Here is a 15,768-nt window from a genome sequence, read left to right as displayed (position 1 = left end):
GTCTCGATCTCCTGACCTCGTGATCCGCCCGTCTCGGCCTCCCAAAGTGCTGGGATTACAGGCTTGAGCCACCGCGCCCGGCCAAATGTTTCATTTTCTATCTAACCAGGTATTTCTTCTCTCAGGACTGTATCTAGAAATCAGCATATTTCTAATGATATTAAATATATCCACACTCAAATTTTATTACCCACATTAAACTGGGGATGTTTAAACCAAAACAATTTTGTTCTTTCTATAGTTATATAAAAATATTTTGTTTTTAAATCATTCTCTATTATAATTCAAAAGTTGGAAACTAATCTTGGCAACTGGTTTTTAAGCGCTTTCTCTGCTCTTCTTTATTTATCTAGTTATGGAGTGAATGTTTTTAAAATCAAAGCCCCTTAGAGTTGAATCTTTCTTGAAGATGAGATTGCATCAGTGGTTCCCAACCTGTGATTCTCTAGGACCTGGGAGGAACCACAGATCTAATGCAAAGGGCCTATAAATTGTCTATGAATACAGTAAATGGCACATCTTAACCTACTAAATTATTTTTGTTTGATGTAGATACTGTTAGGATATTAACAACATTCAAATTCATTTGAATATGTTACTGAATTCATAGTAACTTTGACATTAATTTCTTAATGACTATTAATGTGCACTAACATCATGTCATAATTGAGGAAATTTTTTGATGTAAATAAAGGGTTGTATTTACATCAAAAAGGGTAGAAGCCAAGGACCTACACAAATACCCATCTAAATCTATTGAAGGATGACTTGGACTGATTCACTCCCATCTGCATATATTTGTCCTTCTCATACCCTGGTTTCTTTGGAACAGTTAGGATTACAAACATGCTCACCTTTATCTCCAAAACTGCACTTGTGCTTGTAAGATCTCCCATCCTAAGTTTTTATTAAGTAAATATAGTTTTCTACACCTTTAAAAGTATATACAAGTGGCAGGAAATTCACAAGTTCTAGCCTTAACTGCTCACAAGATAAGTCTAGATCAATCGGAGGGGACACATTTATTGGCCAAACATTCAGCATCATTTGCAAACCTAGAAAGGATCAGTCCTCTGTACATGACAATCTTACCTGCCCTCTGTACATGACAATCTTACCTACTGCAATGAGGTTGTAGGTAGCCGATTCCAACCCTACTCAAATCTCCCACTGTCTCCCACCTTCCAGGTATTGTGGTCTCGCACCTTACTGAGGGCTTTGGTAGCTCTCTTGAGCTTCTGCGTTCAGGTCAGAAATGCAGACGTACTGTGATGGGACTAGGTATGCAGGGGAAGTCAAGAGCAAGCTGAGAGGTATTGTATCGTCTGTGCCCTCACCGTCCCCTCTCCATCTGCTACCATAGCATCATTCCTGGGGCAGGCTCAAGGGAAGAGTGAGAGTCTGGGGGCAGGGGAGACATTACCTTGTGGAATCCTGTAGGTGATTTCTCCAGGCTTCCTGAGCTGGCGCAATATATAGTCACTATGGATGTTGACTCCCATTCCCAAAATAAATAAGAAGACACCTTGACAAAGAAGAGAGAAAGGAGAAATGTTTTCAAAAATGTGTCCAGATTTTGGTGCCTTTTTCACAAGCTAAGCTAAAATGAAAGGAGGGGCATTTAATTCCTAAAAATGAAGGGAAGGGCATTTAATTTCTAAAAGAATGGTCCTAAGATATGGCAGAAAGTGGGGAGGGCAATGAGTCCTGGTCCTGAATGGGGAGCACTGAGTGTGCTGTTTCCTAGACTCAGGCTGAAAATGCACAGTGGCGCCACCGATGGAGACAGGTCAGAAAAGAGAGAACAGCAGGAGGCAGCACCACTGTCCAGTATTTAAATACATAAACAAATAAATGAACGGATCATAATAGTAAGCCTTTAGCTCATTCACAAAGAGTCAAATCGAGGTTGCATATCTCAACAGCCAATTCCAGCCCCTTTTCTTTTGCCATCTCCCACTATAGAGGTTGAATTGAGAAAGGTGGTCACAGGAGCCAGTTCCACCAATAAGATGTAAAGTGAAGTCTTGGTGGGGGGACTTCCTTGGAAATCGTTTGCTTTTCTGATAAAAGGTACAGGCAAGACCGGTGCCCCTACTTCCTCCTTCTTCCTGTCTTGATTGCCAGATGCAATGCCTTGAGCTACAGTCAACGTCTTGCAACCATGAAGTGACTAACAAGAGGACCACGGGTAAACATGCTAAGAATAGGGGAGACAGAAAGTGCCTGAGTTATTAATGGTGTCGGTAAGCAACCACAGGAATGCAGAAGCCACCTACTTCGACACTTGTTGTTATGTAAGAACTATGAATTCTGCATTATTCCAGTCACTATTATTTGGTTTTCTGAGCGCATTCCTGACTGAAACACCCACTCTCATAAAAATAACGTGAGCTAGTTTGGAGGTGTGGCCACTAACAAACTGACTTCCACCACTACCACACCCACACATACACATTCTGACATTAAAAGTAGCATACTACACACACCGTTCACATCTTTATTTGTTTTACTCAGCCACATATCCCGGAGGTGTCTCCATGTACACTATCCACTGGTACAGAAAGGGCCCTGTTCTGAGGTGAGGAGAGCCAGGATCGGGGATGCTAGTTCCTGCATCCCAGAGGGCATTACTACAGCCCAGAAACACTCACCGTCCCACATAAAGGGTCAACCCAACCTCTCAGCAAAGCACATTAGTGCTTTTCAAAATACATCAGGCAAAAAGCAAGAATAGTTTAGTTAAAACAATCAGGTCTGTTCTCACCTTATTTGATACAATATAAAACAAGGATTTTCCACCTTGTCTAGTCAAATGATCATTGGCCTGAAAGAAAGGGTATCTGGGGAGGGATGGCAGGGGAGTGGGGAAGGAAGGGGGACAGCACACACAGCAGTGTCTTCAACTATTTTAGGTAGGGTGGTCAGGGAAAGTCCCTTTGAGGAGGTGCAAATTGGTGGGGAACTAAATAAAGTGAGGAATCAACCCCCATGAATACATGGGGGCAAAGCCTTCTAGGCCAAGCTTGTCCAGCCCGCAGCCCAGGACAGTTTTGGATGTGGCCCAACACAAATTCGTACACTTTCTTAAAACATTATGAAATTTCTTTTTAGCTCTGCAGCTATCATTGGTGTTAGTGTAATATAATACACTAACACCAATATGTGTGTAGCCCGAGGCAATTCTTCTTATTCCAATGTATCCCAGGGAAGCCAAAAGACTGGACACCCCTGCACTAGGCAGAGGGAACAGTCCTACACTAAAACACTGGGGCCGGACAAGCTTGACAGCTTGTGGCAAAGCAGGAAGGCCACTGGCACTGGAGCACAGAAAAGGAGGTGCAGCGAGCCAGGAAAAGAGGCTGGGAAATTGGAAACACCAAGAACATTTAGAATTTAAAGGCAGTGGGAAAGAATTTGTATTTTGAGAGTAAAGGAAATCTACTGGAGAGTTTTGCAATGGGAAATGGCATGATATGTGTTTAAACAATCTCTCTGGCTACCATATAGAGAAAAGACCAGGGTAGGGGTGAGGGAGGGGAAGATGGGATCATTAGCAGGTTATTGCAGTAGGGAGAGGCCATGGCGACGTAGACTGTGGGAAGGGTTGTTAACTGGGGAGTAGGTGAGAAGTGGCTAGATTCACTTACCCAAGCAAAACCGTATGTCTGTATACCACCCATCAGGGTATTCAGCACAGTAAATCAGATAGTAGCTTTGAAGGAATCCATTTCCAGCGCAGAAGGCAATGCCTCTGAAAATGAGTACAGCTGGATAAGGCCTCCCTCGACTGAGCAGTGAGTACACAAATGTCCTGAGACACATGGGGAGGAAAGGTTAGGATTCACTGTTAAAAAAGAACATGGTCTCATCCCCACCTCTTTCTTAAGCTCACACCAGAAGGTACCATACCTGAAAAGTACAACCACTAAGAAATAATCAACAACATAGAATACATAAATAATTTGCATAATAAATAATGAATAGCATGTACCATGTTGGTACATGTACCATCTTGTACATGTACCATGTACATAATTCCACAAAGTGAAATTATCATGACAGAATAACAGTTTTAAGTAAGTACAATAAATATCCTTAAAGAAATGTTTCCTTCAAAGCAGAAAAAAATACTCACTTGAAAAAGAACTAAATAAAAATAATTTGTCAAAAATTATAAAGCCTATTAGTGGTAGAGTAAGAGCAAGATCTAGGTCTTCTGATAATCCCAGTTTTCTACATTAAATCTTTCTAATTACTCCGGAATTGGCATTTTCAAAAAGATGTATTGTCACTGTATGCGAATGAGTAACAGACTCAAAAAAGAGAATCCATAGTTAAGTAAGTTTGGGATCTATAACATCAGACAAGACCTAATATTTACTCATTGTGGGATTTCCTCAAGCCACGGCATGCTAAGGACATGATGACTCTCTCAGAAGGAACCCCTAGTTTGGCACATTCATCACAGAGCTGGAGCTCCACTCCAGAAAACACTTTCCTAAACAGAGCAGATAATCCTATGTAGACAATTGGGTCCTGAAGCTTTGAAAACTGATATTTGAATCTGTAAATTTTATATTCATTTTTCTTTCTCTGTCTCTCACACACACACATATGCATGCGCACACAAATGCACAAATGCACACACACACGCTCATGCTAGACAACCACACACATCTCCAGAGCATTCATCTGATCTTTTGCAGACAAGAAAGACCAGACAAGATCTGCAGATTTCACAGATAATCACAGTTGCATTTTGGATAGAAACACCTATCCTTCAAAGTCTGGGAGGTTTGTCTTAGATCTCCTTCTCAAAAACAGGAAGTCTAAGAAATGCCCTGGGCTTCATGTCAGGGATATGGGTCACCATTTTTTTGTACCTAGATCATATGTGAGTGTTGCCTCCTAAAATTGTTGTGAGGATGAAATTATCTAATTTGATGCTTCCTATGAAGAAGCATATTTTAAACTATGGAGTGACGGGCAAAAGTATGGAGATAGGTGTTGCACTATGTGTGAGTCAATTTATTTATTTTATTTTTTTTGAGATAGAGTCTCATTCTGTTGCCCAGGCTGAAGTGCAGTGGGGTGATCTCGGCTCACAGAAACCTCCACTTCCAGGGTTCAAGCAATTCTCCTGCCTCAACCTCCCAAGCAGCTGGGACTACAGGTGCCCGCCACCACGCCCAGATAATTTTTGTATTTTTAGTAGAGATGGAGTTTCACCATATTGGCCAGGCTGGTGTGGAACTCTTGACCTTGTGATCCACCTGCTTTGGCCTCCCAAAACACTGGGATTACAAGCATGAGCCGCCGTGCCCAGCTGAGCCAAATTTTATAAACATAAAACATCAAGGTTATATTGAAGACCTGCACTTTCCCCCTTGGCAACAGCAGTTTCACATCTTTCCTCTTGGCTTGAACATCTACAATTCTGCTGGAACAGGGAGGCTGCTCAGGTATTCCCACGATGCTGAAACTCCTCACCTCTACCATCTGCTCTCCTGGCCAGTTAATGGACTATGAGGATCTTTAAGTGTTTGTATTAAAAACTTGAAGGGGAAAGAAAGGTTAGCTTCCTGTGCTGTCTCCCTAGAAACTAAATGCTATCTGCTGTCTCCCTCTCCCCTTCACACCTGGACTCAGGTCTACTATGTCATCTGCAGAATGCCTCCCACCCCACCCAATCACAATAGTACCTGCAATTCATGTCTTTCAGTAAATAATTACCTTCTCTGTTTCTCACCTCCTTCAAAACACAAATACACACAACAAGGGAAAGGAAAATGAGTCGCTAATACCAGAGTGTGCATAAGTGAAATAGATTAATGAGCTTTTCTTCCTTCCCCAGAGGGAAAAAGAACAGAGCGAAGATGCGGTGGGAGAGCAAGTGCTCCGTGGTTAAAAAGTTCAGGCTTGAAGGACTTCACTATTTCATAACTCTGTGATCTTGGACAAACTCCTTCATCTGTAAACTAAGGTTAATTATTAACCTCATTGGATTATAAGGTTGGACTCATTGGACTACTATTTTATGAGAATCATTGGATTCCTATGAAAATTAAATAAGATGATGCAGGAAAAAGTAACTGATACAGGATTGTTGCTATTTGTTTCTCCTTGCATTCACACTCCATGAGAGCTTTGGGAGCCTGAAGGTGACTTCTTAGAAGAAAAGGATCCTGAAAGGCTACAGAAAGGTATTAAAAAAAAAAAAAAAGTTGTATTTTTGTTATACTTGTAGTAGAAGTATGTATTAATCAGGGCAGGCTCACTACTGTAACAAAAAAACTACAAAGTATCAAAAGATCAACATAATAAAAGCTCATTTCTTGCTCATGCCACAGTAAGATCCTATTCAACTTTCTGCTCCACAGACATTCAGGACCCAGGCCCTTCCAAGGAATCTACCACATCTATCCAGCAGGCAAAGGAAGAGAGAGGACAAGGAGGATTATGTAGAAGGTTTTCTTAATGACCATGCTTCAGGCTGGAAGTGGCATAAATTCCACCCTCATTCTTTTGGCCCCACCCAACTGCAAGGGAGGCTGGGAAATGTAATCGCTTGGGTTTCCCAGCAGCAAAAAGAAGGAGGTTTGGTGAACACAGGGTACAGACAGAAGGCTTTGGAGAGCTAGAAGTCCCGGAGAACAAATAAAGTTCATCTAATCTGAATAACTTTGCTATTGGAAAGCTGGAAGTAGTTCAAAGCTTGTTGCACTTTAGAAAAAGACAAAGACAATGACGAGAAGCGGGAGAGAGTCTATTAGCTCAAGAGACTGGCAATTGGTGCTGTAGAGTTGTAGGTGAGTTTCCCCTTCCGATCCCATGCTCCACCTATGGGCTGAGGCTCAGTTTCCCTCGTTTGGGACCACATCACTTTACCTCCTACACCTCTAATATAAATTTTCATTCTTTTATGGTTTGTTCTTATAGAGAGACTGATAAGTACTCTGTAAATATAAAGTTTTCTATCATTGCTAAGTAAATATTCATTTGGGGGCATTCATTGGAAAGGGTTAACTGAAATTGCAAATCCAAATTAAACCAAAGAAAAAAGCTTTAAAATTACACATCTTGCATAGACCAACTCATATTTAACTAAGTCTTCTTCAAATATAAATGCTATTGCTAAGATTATCAAGTCAATTGAAGACTTTTCACTATATGAAATTTTAGACTCATTGTCAATCAAAATAAATTCAAACTCTATATATAAATACAAGGTTTCCATGTATATATTTAATTATTCTGTATAGTAATTACTCCTTTCTTGACCCTGTAACCTTGTTCATCTACTACTCCATTTTCCTGCTTTCCTTTATAGCAACTCCAGAGAGCTGCCTATGCTTGCCATCTCTGTCTTCTCCTCCACTTCTTTCCTCCTTCTCCCTCCTCCCATGGAAACAAATCTTGGTGAGTCCACCAGAGACGATCACATTCCCAAACCCAAGAATCAATTTACAACTCTCTTCTTATTTGACAAATTAATCACTCCCTCTTTCTGGAAACACTTTCTTTACTCAGCTTCCAGCACACCACACTCTCTTGGTTCTTCTGCTTCACTGATCTGTTCTCATTTTCCTTTGCTTGTTTCTCCTCATCATCCTGACCTCTAAATATGAGAGTGCCCCCAGAACTCAGGACTCTTTTTCTTCTTTATTTACAGTCTCTGTCTATGTGATCACATCTAGACATATCATTAAATATCATTCCTATAATCTGAATGCATCCCCCAAAATTTGTGTGCTGGAAATTTAATCCCCAATGCAACAGTGCTGAAAGGTAGGGCCTTTTAGGAGGTGTTTAGGTCATGAGGGCTCTGCCAACATGAATGGATTAATGCTGCTATAAATAGGACTTGAGGAAGTGGATGTGCTCATTCTTGCCCTTTCACCTTCTGCCTTCCTCCATGTGAGAATACACCAAGAAGGCCCCCATCAGATGCTGGCACCTTGGTCTTGTACATCCCAGCCTCTAGAACTGTGTGAAATAGATTTCTGCTCTTTGTAAATTACCCAGTCTCAGGTATTCTGCTAAAGCAGCACAAAACGGACAAAAACAATCATCTATAGAACAGCAAGTCCCAAATTGATATCTCCAGACAGGATATCTGCAGTCCTTAAACTCAGACTCATATGGGCAACCTCCTGCTATACCTCTAGTTTAATGAATATTTCAATTTTAACACAGTCAAACCCAAACCTCTGATTCCCCATTCTTCTCCAAACTCGCACTTCCCTCAGTCTTCCCCATCTCAGTAAATGCCAAGTGTATTCTTCCAATTGCTTAAGCCAAAGACCTTAGACCATCTTTGATCTCTCTTTCTCTCTCTCTCTCATACCCCACATAAAATCTGTTAGCAATTTCTGTCATCTTTATCTGCAAAATATTTTCAGAATCTGGCCACATCTCACCAACTCCACTATTCCATCTGAGTTTCATCTCTCATTAAACCTCTCCTGGGTATTTGTAAAAGCCTCCTCATTTGACCACCACACTTACTCCACGGCAATCTATTCTCCATACAGCAGACCAAGTAAAGCTGTAAACTGGATCATATTACTTCCCTCTGAAAACCTCCTTCGTGACTAAACAAAAGCCCAAATTCTTGACTGCCTTCAAGACTCTAGACAGTCTGATTCCCCAACTACATCTCTGCTCTCTTCTACAACTTTTTATCTTTGTCCATCTCACTGCAGCCACTCTGCTCAAATGTTAGCTTCCCTGACCACCTTATGTAAAATAAATAACCTCCAATGCCTCCAGCACTCACTAGCCTCATAAATCTACTTTACTTTTTCCAGTAGCACTTTTTACTAACATATTCTACTTTCTGTGTTTATTGTCCACCTCTTTCCACAAGAATGTATGCACCATAAAGAGAGAAATGTTATCTATTTTGTTCATCACTATATGTGCGATGCCTTGAACAGTGCCTGGCACACAGTAGGCCTGGAATGAATTTGAATGAAAGAAAGTCTATCATGTGCTATAAGTGGCAGACATCGTATGCATGCAGAACTTCAAATTTTATCTCACTGTATATGCACCATAACTTTTACTTCCAGGGGGTTGTGAAGTAGAGATGCTTTTCCACATTCCTCCTGCTACATATAACTGAGTCTCTGGACATTATTTAAAAAGCAAACATGAGAAGATTCTAGAAGTTGGTGAAAACAAGGCACATGGGCTAGAGACCTTAGGATTTGAAGAAAAACAAAGCAGTGTGTTCTTGGGTTTTCATTTTGCCTCATATATTCCAGATTTAGAGCTGATGAAGTTGGCAACCATAAAATGGAATAGTCACAGATCAAAAAGCCAAACAAAATCTTACTTTCTCTAGCTAAGGAATGAGAAAAAGGGAAAAACCAGAAAGACAAAAACTTTTAAAATATAGTTGCTCCGCTATAGCAAACACCACAGAAAAACTGGCTCACTCTCACCCCACTAGCAAAGTCTGATGCAAGTGCTTCCATCAGACTTCCCCCTGTATTTCCTGTACTTCCCCCTGTATTTCCTGTACTTCCCCCTGTATTTCCTCAAGCTGTGTGATAGGCACTCTAACCCCTTGCCAGGTGGTGTCAGAAAAGGCTGAGTAGGGAGTCAGGAATTCCTACTGGGAAGTAACAAGCTCATCCCACTTCTGCACAGTGTTAATAAAGACCACATGGGGAACCAGGACTTCTTAACTCCACATCCTCCTGCTGGCCTGGGTAGTATCAGAGAAGCCCTAGTGGAGAGCTGAAATATTCACCATTTCCCAGTGACAACAAGGCCACCTTCCCTCCTCCACTGCATTCCATGGTGTCAGTGGAAACCAGTTGGGAGGTGAAAGGAAACATTCTTAACTCTCTCAGCCAAACAAGTATCAGTGGAGGACTAGCAGGGAGCCAAAACTCCCACCACCACAGAAAAGCAACAAGGAGCCTCTACATTCAGGTTTCAAAATGTCCAGGTTTCAACTGAAAATAACTTCACATACCAAGAACCAAGAAGGTCTCAAACTGAATTTTTAAAAATCAATAGATGCCAATACACTGTATTATGTAATTCTAAATGTATGAAGGGGAAATATTTAAGACGATTATACTATAAATGAGGAATAAAAAAGTGGCATTGCGGGAAGTATGTTTTCTGCACTCAAACTGGTAAAATGACAACACTTTTAAACTATGAAAAATTGTGCATGTATAATTTAACACCAAGAGCAACCACTAAAAAACTATATGAAAGAGATTCTCTTGTATCAAATCTAAGGATGAATCAAAATGAAATTCTAAAAAATGTTCATATAATCACCAGGAAGTATAAAAAAAGAAAACAGAGAGAACAAACATAAAACAAAAAATAAAATTTCAGACTTAAGCATTAATACATTAATAATTACAATAAATGTAAATTATTCAAATCATTATAAAGACAAGAGTTGGCTAAAGACAATTAAAAGACAAGAGTTGACTAAAACATAAACAAACAATAGGTTGATGACAAGAAACTCACTCAAATATAACAATATAGGCAGGGTAAAAGTAATAAAATGGGAAAAGATGTATCATAGAAACATTAAATAGAGAAAGGTAGGGAGAGCATCCTGGAGAGCTGGAAGAGTAAGAAACATGAGGAATCTGTCTCCCTGATTAGGCAATAATTGCACTGACAGAGTATGTCTGATATCTGGAGTCTACCGAAGGCTTGCAACTTTCAGGGAAACATTTGGATGGCACATTGCAGTTAATTTTGATTTCAGCTCAGTCCATTTTAGCTCTTAGCACAGTAGCAGCTACCCATTTCCCATCCCCACCCCTGTGGCAGGCAGCTGTGCATGTATTCCTGCAGCAGTTTGCACATAGCTTGAAGGAGCCAGGATAAGCAAAAAGGACCCTGTCCTCTAAATATCAGGCATATGTGCTTAGATTGATGATTACTGCTTCTGATCAGAGAGGTACAGACAAAGAGGTGGTGGGTCTTTGCTGTTACACCTTATTGCATTGTTGCAAACCCCTTCCCATCTAGCTGAAATGACTTCCAGGGATTTAAAGGGCTGGCACCCTATTTCCACTCCCTTTTTCATTTTTTCTTTTTCTCCTTTTGGGAACCAGATATTAAAGATAAGGACATTCACAAACAACTGAATATATGGGAAAAATTATAAAGTTAACACACATGACCATAGAAGGATGCAAGCTCAGAGAATACCAGTAAAGACTTTACGTTTACACCTCAGGCTGATCCTTGGCACAGAGACAGACTAAAGCAATTTTAATAAACAAAACAATAACAAAAAGCAAACAACCCTGAGGAAAAAGAAGAATCTGCATTCCAGAGTTATCACATTATTAAATTCAAATGCCCAAGTGTCAACAACAACAACAAAAATCACAAGGCATTCAAAAAAGGAAAATATGGCCCATTCAAAGGAAAAAACAGTCAACAGAAACTGCCCCTGAAAAAGACCTAACAGCAGATCTACTCAAAAAAGACTTTAAAATAACTGTCTTGAAGATATTTTAAGAACTGAAAAAGGGAGGGTGGAGCAAGATGGCCAAACAGAAGCCTTCAACAATGCTCCCCACTGCAGGAAGACCAATTTAACAACTATCTACACACATAAAAAGCACTTTGTAAAAACAGAAGATCAGGTAAGCAATCACAGTACTTGGTTTTAACTTCGTATTGCTGAAAGAGGCACTGAGGAGGGTAAGAAACATAGTGTTGAATTGCCAGTGATGCCCCTCCCCTATGCCTCTGGCAGCAGCCACATAGCACAGAGAGAGAATCTGTAAACCTGGGGAAGGGAAAGTGCAGTGATTGTGGGGCTCTGCATTGAACTCAGTGCTGGCCTGTCACAGTGGAAAGTAAAACTGGGCTAAATTCAGCCAATGCCAACACGCACAGGGAGCATACAGATCAGTCCTAGCCAGAGGAGAATCACCATCCCAGCAGTTGGAATTTGAATTTTCACAAGACTTGCCACCATGGGCTGAAGTGCTCTGGGATCCTAAACAAACTTGAAAGGCAGTCTAGGCCACAAGGACTGCAATTCCTAGGCAAGTCCTAGTGCTGTGCTGGGCTTAGAGTCAGTGGACATGGGACACCAGCCAGGGTGGCTAAGGAAGTGTTTATGCCATTCCTCCTGCAAAACCAGGCAGTACAGCTCACAACAACAAAATTTACTCCCATCATCTGCTCAAGGAGAGGAGAGTGAAGAGTAAAGAGGGCTTTATCTTGCATCTTGGAAGTGATCATTATGCACTGCATGCGTGTATCAAAATACTTCATGTACCTCATGAATATATATACCTACTACATACCCACAAAAATAAAATTTAAAAGCCTAGGCAACATAGTGAGACCTCATCCCTATTAAATTTATTTATTTATATAATTATCCAGGCATAGATGGCATGCACCTATAGTCCTAGCTGCTCAACAAGCTGAGGCAGAAGGATCACCTGAGCCAAGGTGGTTGAGGCTGCAGTGAGCTAATTGAACCATGTACTATAGCCTGGATGACAGGGCAAGACCCTGTCTAAAAAAATAAATAAATAAATAAAACAAAACCAAATGTGGATAAAGTCAAGAAAATAATATATAAAACAAAATGACAATACAAATAAAGATTTTGAAAACCTAAAAAGAACATCTGGAGCTAAAAATTAAAATAACAGAAATGAAAATTTTACTAGAGGGCTTTGAGGGAAGATATGAGTAGGCAAAAGAAAGAATCAGAGAACTCAAAGATAAGGCAATGGAAATTACCAAGTCTGAGGAACAAAAAGAAGAAAAAATTGAAGAAAAGTGAGCAGAGCCCAAGAGACCTGTGAGACATCATCAAGGGGCCCAACATACACATTGTGAGAGTCCCAGAAGAAGCAGAGAGAAAGAAAGGAGTAGAGAGAATATTAGAAGACATAATGGTGGGAAAACTCTCAAATTTGAAAAAAGACATGAATATAAACCTCCAAGAAGCTCAATTAACTCAAAGTAAGCTGAATTCATAGAGACCCACATGGATATACATTATAATCAAACTTTCCAAATACAAAGGCAAAGACAAAATCTTGAAAGCAGCAAGAGATAGAAATGATTTGTCACATACAAAGCATCTGCAATAAGATTATCTACAAATTTATCATCAGAAACTTTACAGATCAGAAGGCAGTGGGCTGATATTTTCAAAGTGCTAATATAAAAAAAGAAACTGTCAAGCAAGAATACCATATCTGGCAAAACTTGAAAGTGACGAGAAACTTAAGACATTTCCAGATAAACAAAAGCTGAGAGAGTTTGCTACCCTACATCCGCCATGCAAAAACTGCTAAATGGAGTCCTGCAGGTTAAAATGAAAGCATAATACAGAGTAACTAGAATCTATATAAAGAAATAAAAAAATCAATGAAGGTAAATATAGGGACATTGTAAAAGGTGGTATTATTATAACAATGTTTCTTGACTTTGTGTTCTCTACATGATTTAAGAAACTATTACTTTTTAAAAGTCTAAAAGTTAATATCACTGAAACTATGGTTTCTAACTCATTATTTTTTTTCATATAAGAGTTTAATGCATTTCAAAGAATTACTTCTGTTTTGTGACACATGATATATAAAGTTGCAATTTTGTGATATTAACAATCAAAAGAGATGGGAAGGGAGCTGTTAAAGTAGCAGAGTTTTATGTTATTGAAGTTAAACTGGCTTAAAAGTTAGAATGTTATAAATTTAGGATGTTAAATGTAATTCCAAAGGTAATTGCAAAGAAAATAGCTATAGAATATATACAAAAGGGAACAGGGATGGGGAGTTATAAGGTGTATAGAAAACAAATATAAAAGTTATAGAAGTAAGTTCCTCCTTTTCAGTAATAACATAAATGAAAATGTATTAAACTCTTCAACCAATATAGATGAGCAGAATGGATTTTTCAAATGGTCCAAATATATACTGTCTACAAGAGATTCACTTTAGATCCAAAGACACAAATAACTTGAAAGTGAAAAAATGGAAGACGACATTTCACGCAAATGGAAATGAAAAAAGAGCAGATGTGGCTGTACTAACAGACAAAATGGACTTTAAATTTTAAAAAAATGATTACAGGAAGAAAAAAGTACATTAATATTAAAAGGTTCAGTATAGAAAGAAGATAGAAGACTTACAAGCATTTATGCACCTAATGACAGACCATCAAAATAAAGACAGCAAAAACTTCAGAATTGAAGGAAAAGAGACATTTCTGCAATAATAGTTAAAGAATTCAATACCACATTGTCAAAAATGAACAGAATAACTACACAGAGTATAAGTAATGACATAGAGGATTTAACACAATAAACCAACTAGATCTAACAGAAATATACAAAACAACTCTGACCACAACAGGATAAAGTTAGAAATCAATATCAAAAGTAAAACTGACAAATCTATAAATATGTGAAAATTTTAAAACACATTCTTTGAAAAAAATCAATGGATCAAAGGAGAAAGCAAAGGGAAATTAGAAAATACTTAGATATGAATGAAAATGAAAACACAACATGCCAAAACTTATAGGATGCAGCAAAAGTAGTGTTAAGCATGAAATCTGAAACTACAAATGATTATATTAAAAACAAGGAAGATCCCATATCAACCACTTAACTTTACAACTTAAGGAACTAGAAAAGAACAAGCTAAACCCAAAGCTAGCAGAAAGAAGGAAATAATTAAGATTAGAACAAATATCAAAGAAATAAAGAATAGAAAAACAAGAGAAAACCAATAGAATCAAATGCTCCTTCATTAAAAAAATTTTTTTAAATGACAATTCTACACCTAGATGGACTAAGAAAAATAGAGACAAGACTCAAATTACTAAAATCAGAAATGAAAGTGGGACATTACTACTTATTCTATAGGGATAAAAAGAATTCTAAGAGAGCACTGTGAATAATTGTACCCACCAAAATTGGATAACCTACATGAAATGTTCAAATTCCTAGAAATACTAAGCCTACCAAGACTAAATCATGAAGAAATAGAAAATTTGAATAGACCTATAACTAGCAAGGAGATTACATCAGTAATCAAAAATCAAAATCTCACAATGAAAAAAAAAAGCCCTTGATCTGACAGTTTCACTGGTGCATTCTACCAATAGTAGAAATACTTCTACCATTTAAAGAACTAACCCCAATTGTTTTCAAACTTTTCCAAAAAAAGAAAACATGAAGAGGAGAGAACACTTCCTGACTTATTCTATGAGTTCCAGCATTATCCCAACATCAAATTTAGACACAGATACTACCAGAAAAAAAAATTATAGAGCAGTATTTTTTGTGAACATCAAAGCAATTTTTTAAACAAAATCCTAGCAAACCAAATTCAGCAGCATATAAACAGAATTATAGACCATGATCAAGTGAGACTTAATTCTGGAATGCAAGGATAAGTCAACATACAAAAATCAATCAATGCAATCCATACATTGCCAGACTTAAGGAGGGTAAAACACATGGTCAAATAATTGATGCAGAAAAAGCATTTGAAAAATTCACTCTTTCATGATAAAAGCACCCACCAAACTGAGAATGGAAGGAAACTTCCACAACATAATAAAAGGTGTATATTAAAAACCCAAAGCAAACATACTCAAAGATGAAAGCTCTTCTTTTAAGATCAAGAACAAGGCAAGGGTGCCTGCTTTTGCCACTTCTATTCAACATAGTACTAGAAGTTTTAGCCAGAGCAATGAGACAAGGAAAAGAAATCAAAGAGATAC

At 38.7% G+C, this 15,768-nt stretch overlaps 1 protein-coding gene across 1 annotated transcript in view; it reads right to left on the bottom strand.

Annotated features, from left to right (window-relative positions):
- The window catches only part of SRD5A2 (steroid-5-alpha-reductase, alpha polypeptide 2 (3-oxo-5 alpha-steroid delta 4-dehydrogenase alpha 2)), a 68,845-nt gene that overhangs the window by 11,913 nt on the left and 41,164 nt on the right, over positions 1 to 15,768 (bottom strand). The window contains exons 2-3 of the mRNA XM_011960552.1: positions 3,651 to 3,814; positions 1,424 to 1,525 (exon numbers count right to left, since the gene is read on the bottom strand). Of these exons, the coding sequence (XP_011815942.1) occupies positions 1,424 to 1,525; positions 3,651 to 3,814 (266 nt within the window). The remainder of the gene's footprint in view (positions 1 to 1,423; positions 1,526 to 3,650; positions 3,815 to 15,768) is intronic.

The sequence above is a fragment of the Colobus angolensis genome, unplaced genomic scaffold (genome assembly GCF_000951035.1).
Source record: "Colobus angolensis palliatus isolate OR3802 unplaced genomic scaffold, Cang.pa_1.0 Scaffold515, whole genome shotgun sequence".
Lineage (NCBI taxonomy): Eukaryota > Metazoa > Chordata > Mammalia > Primates > Cercopithecidae > Colobus > Colobus angolensis.
Note: the sequence above shows the minus strand (reverse complement) of the source record. Positions and strands in the feature narration are given on the sequence as shown.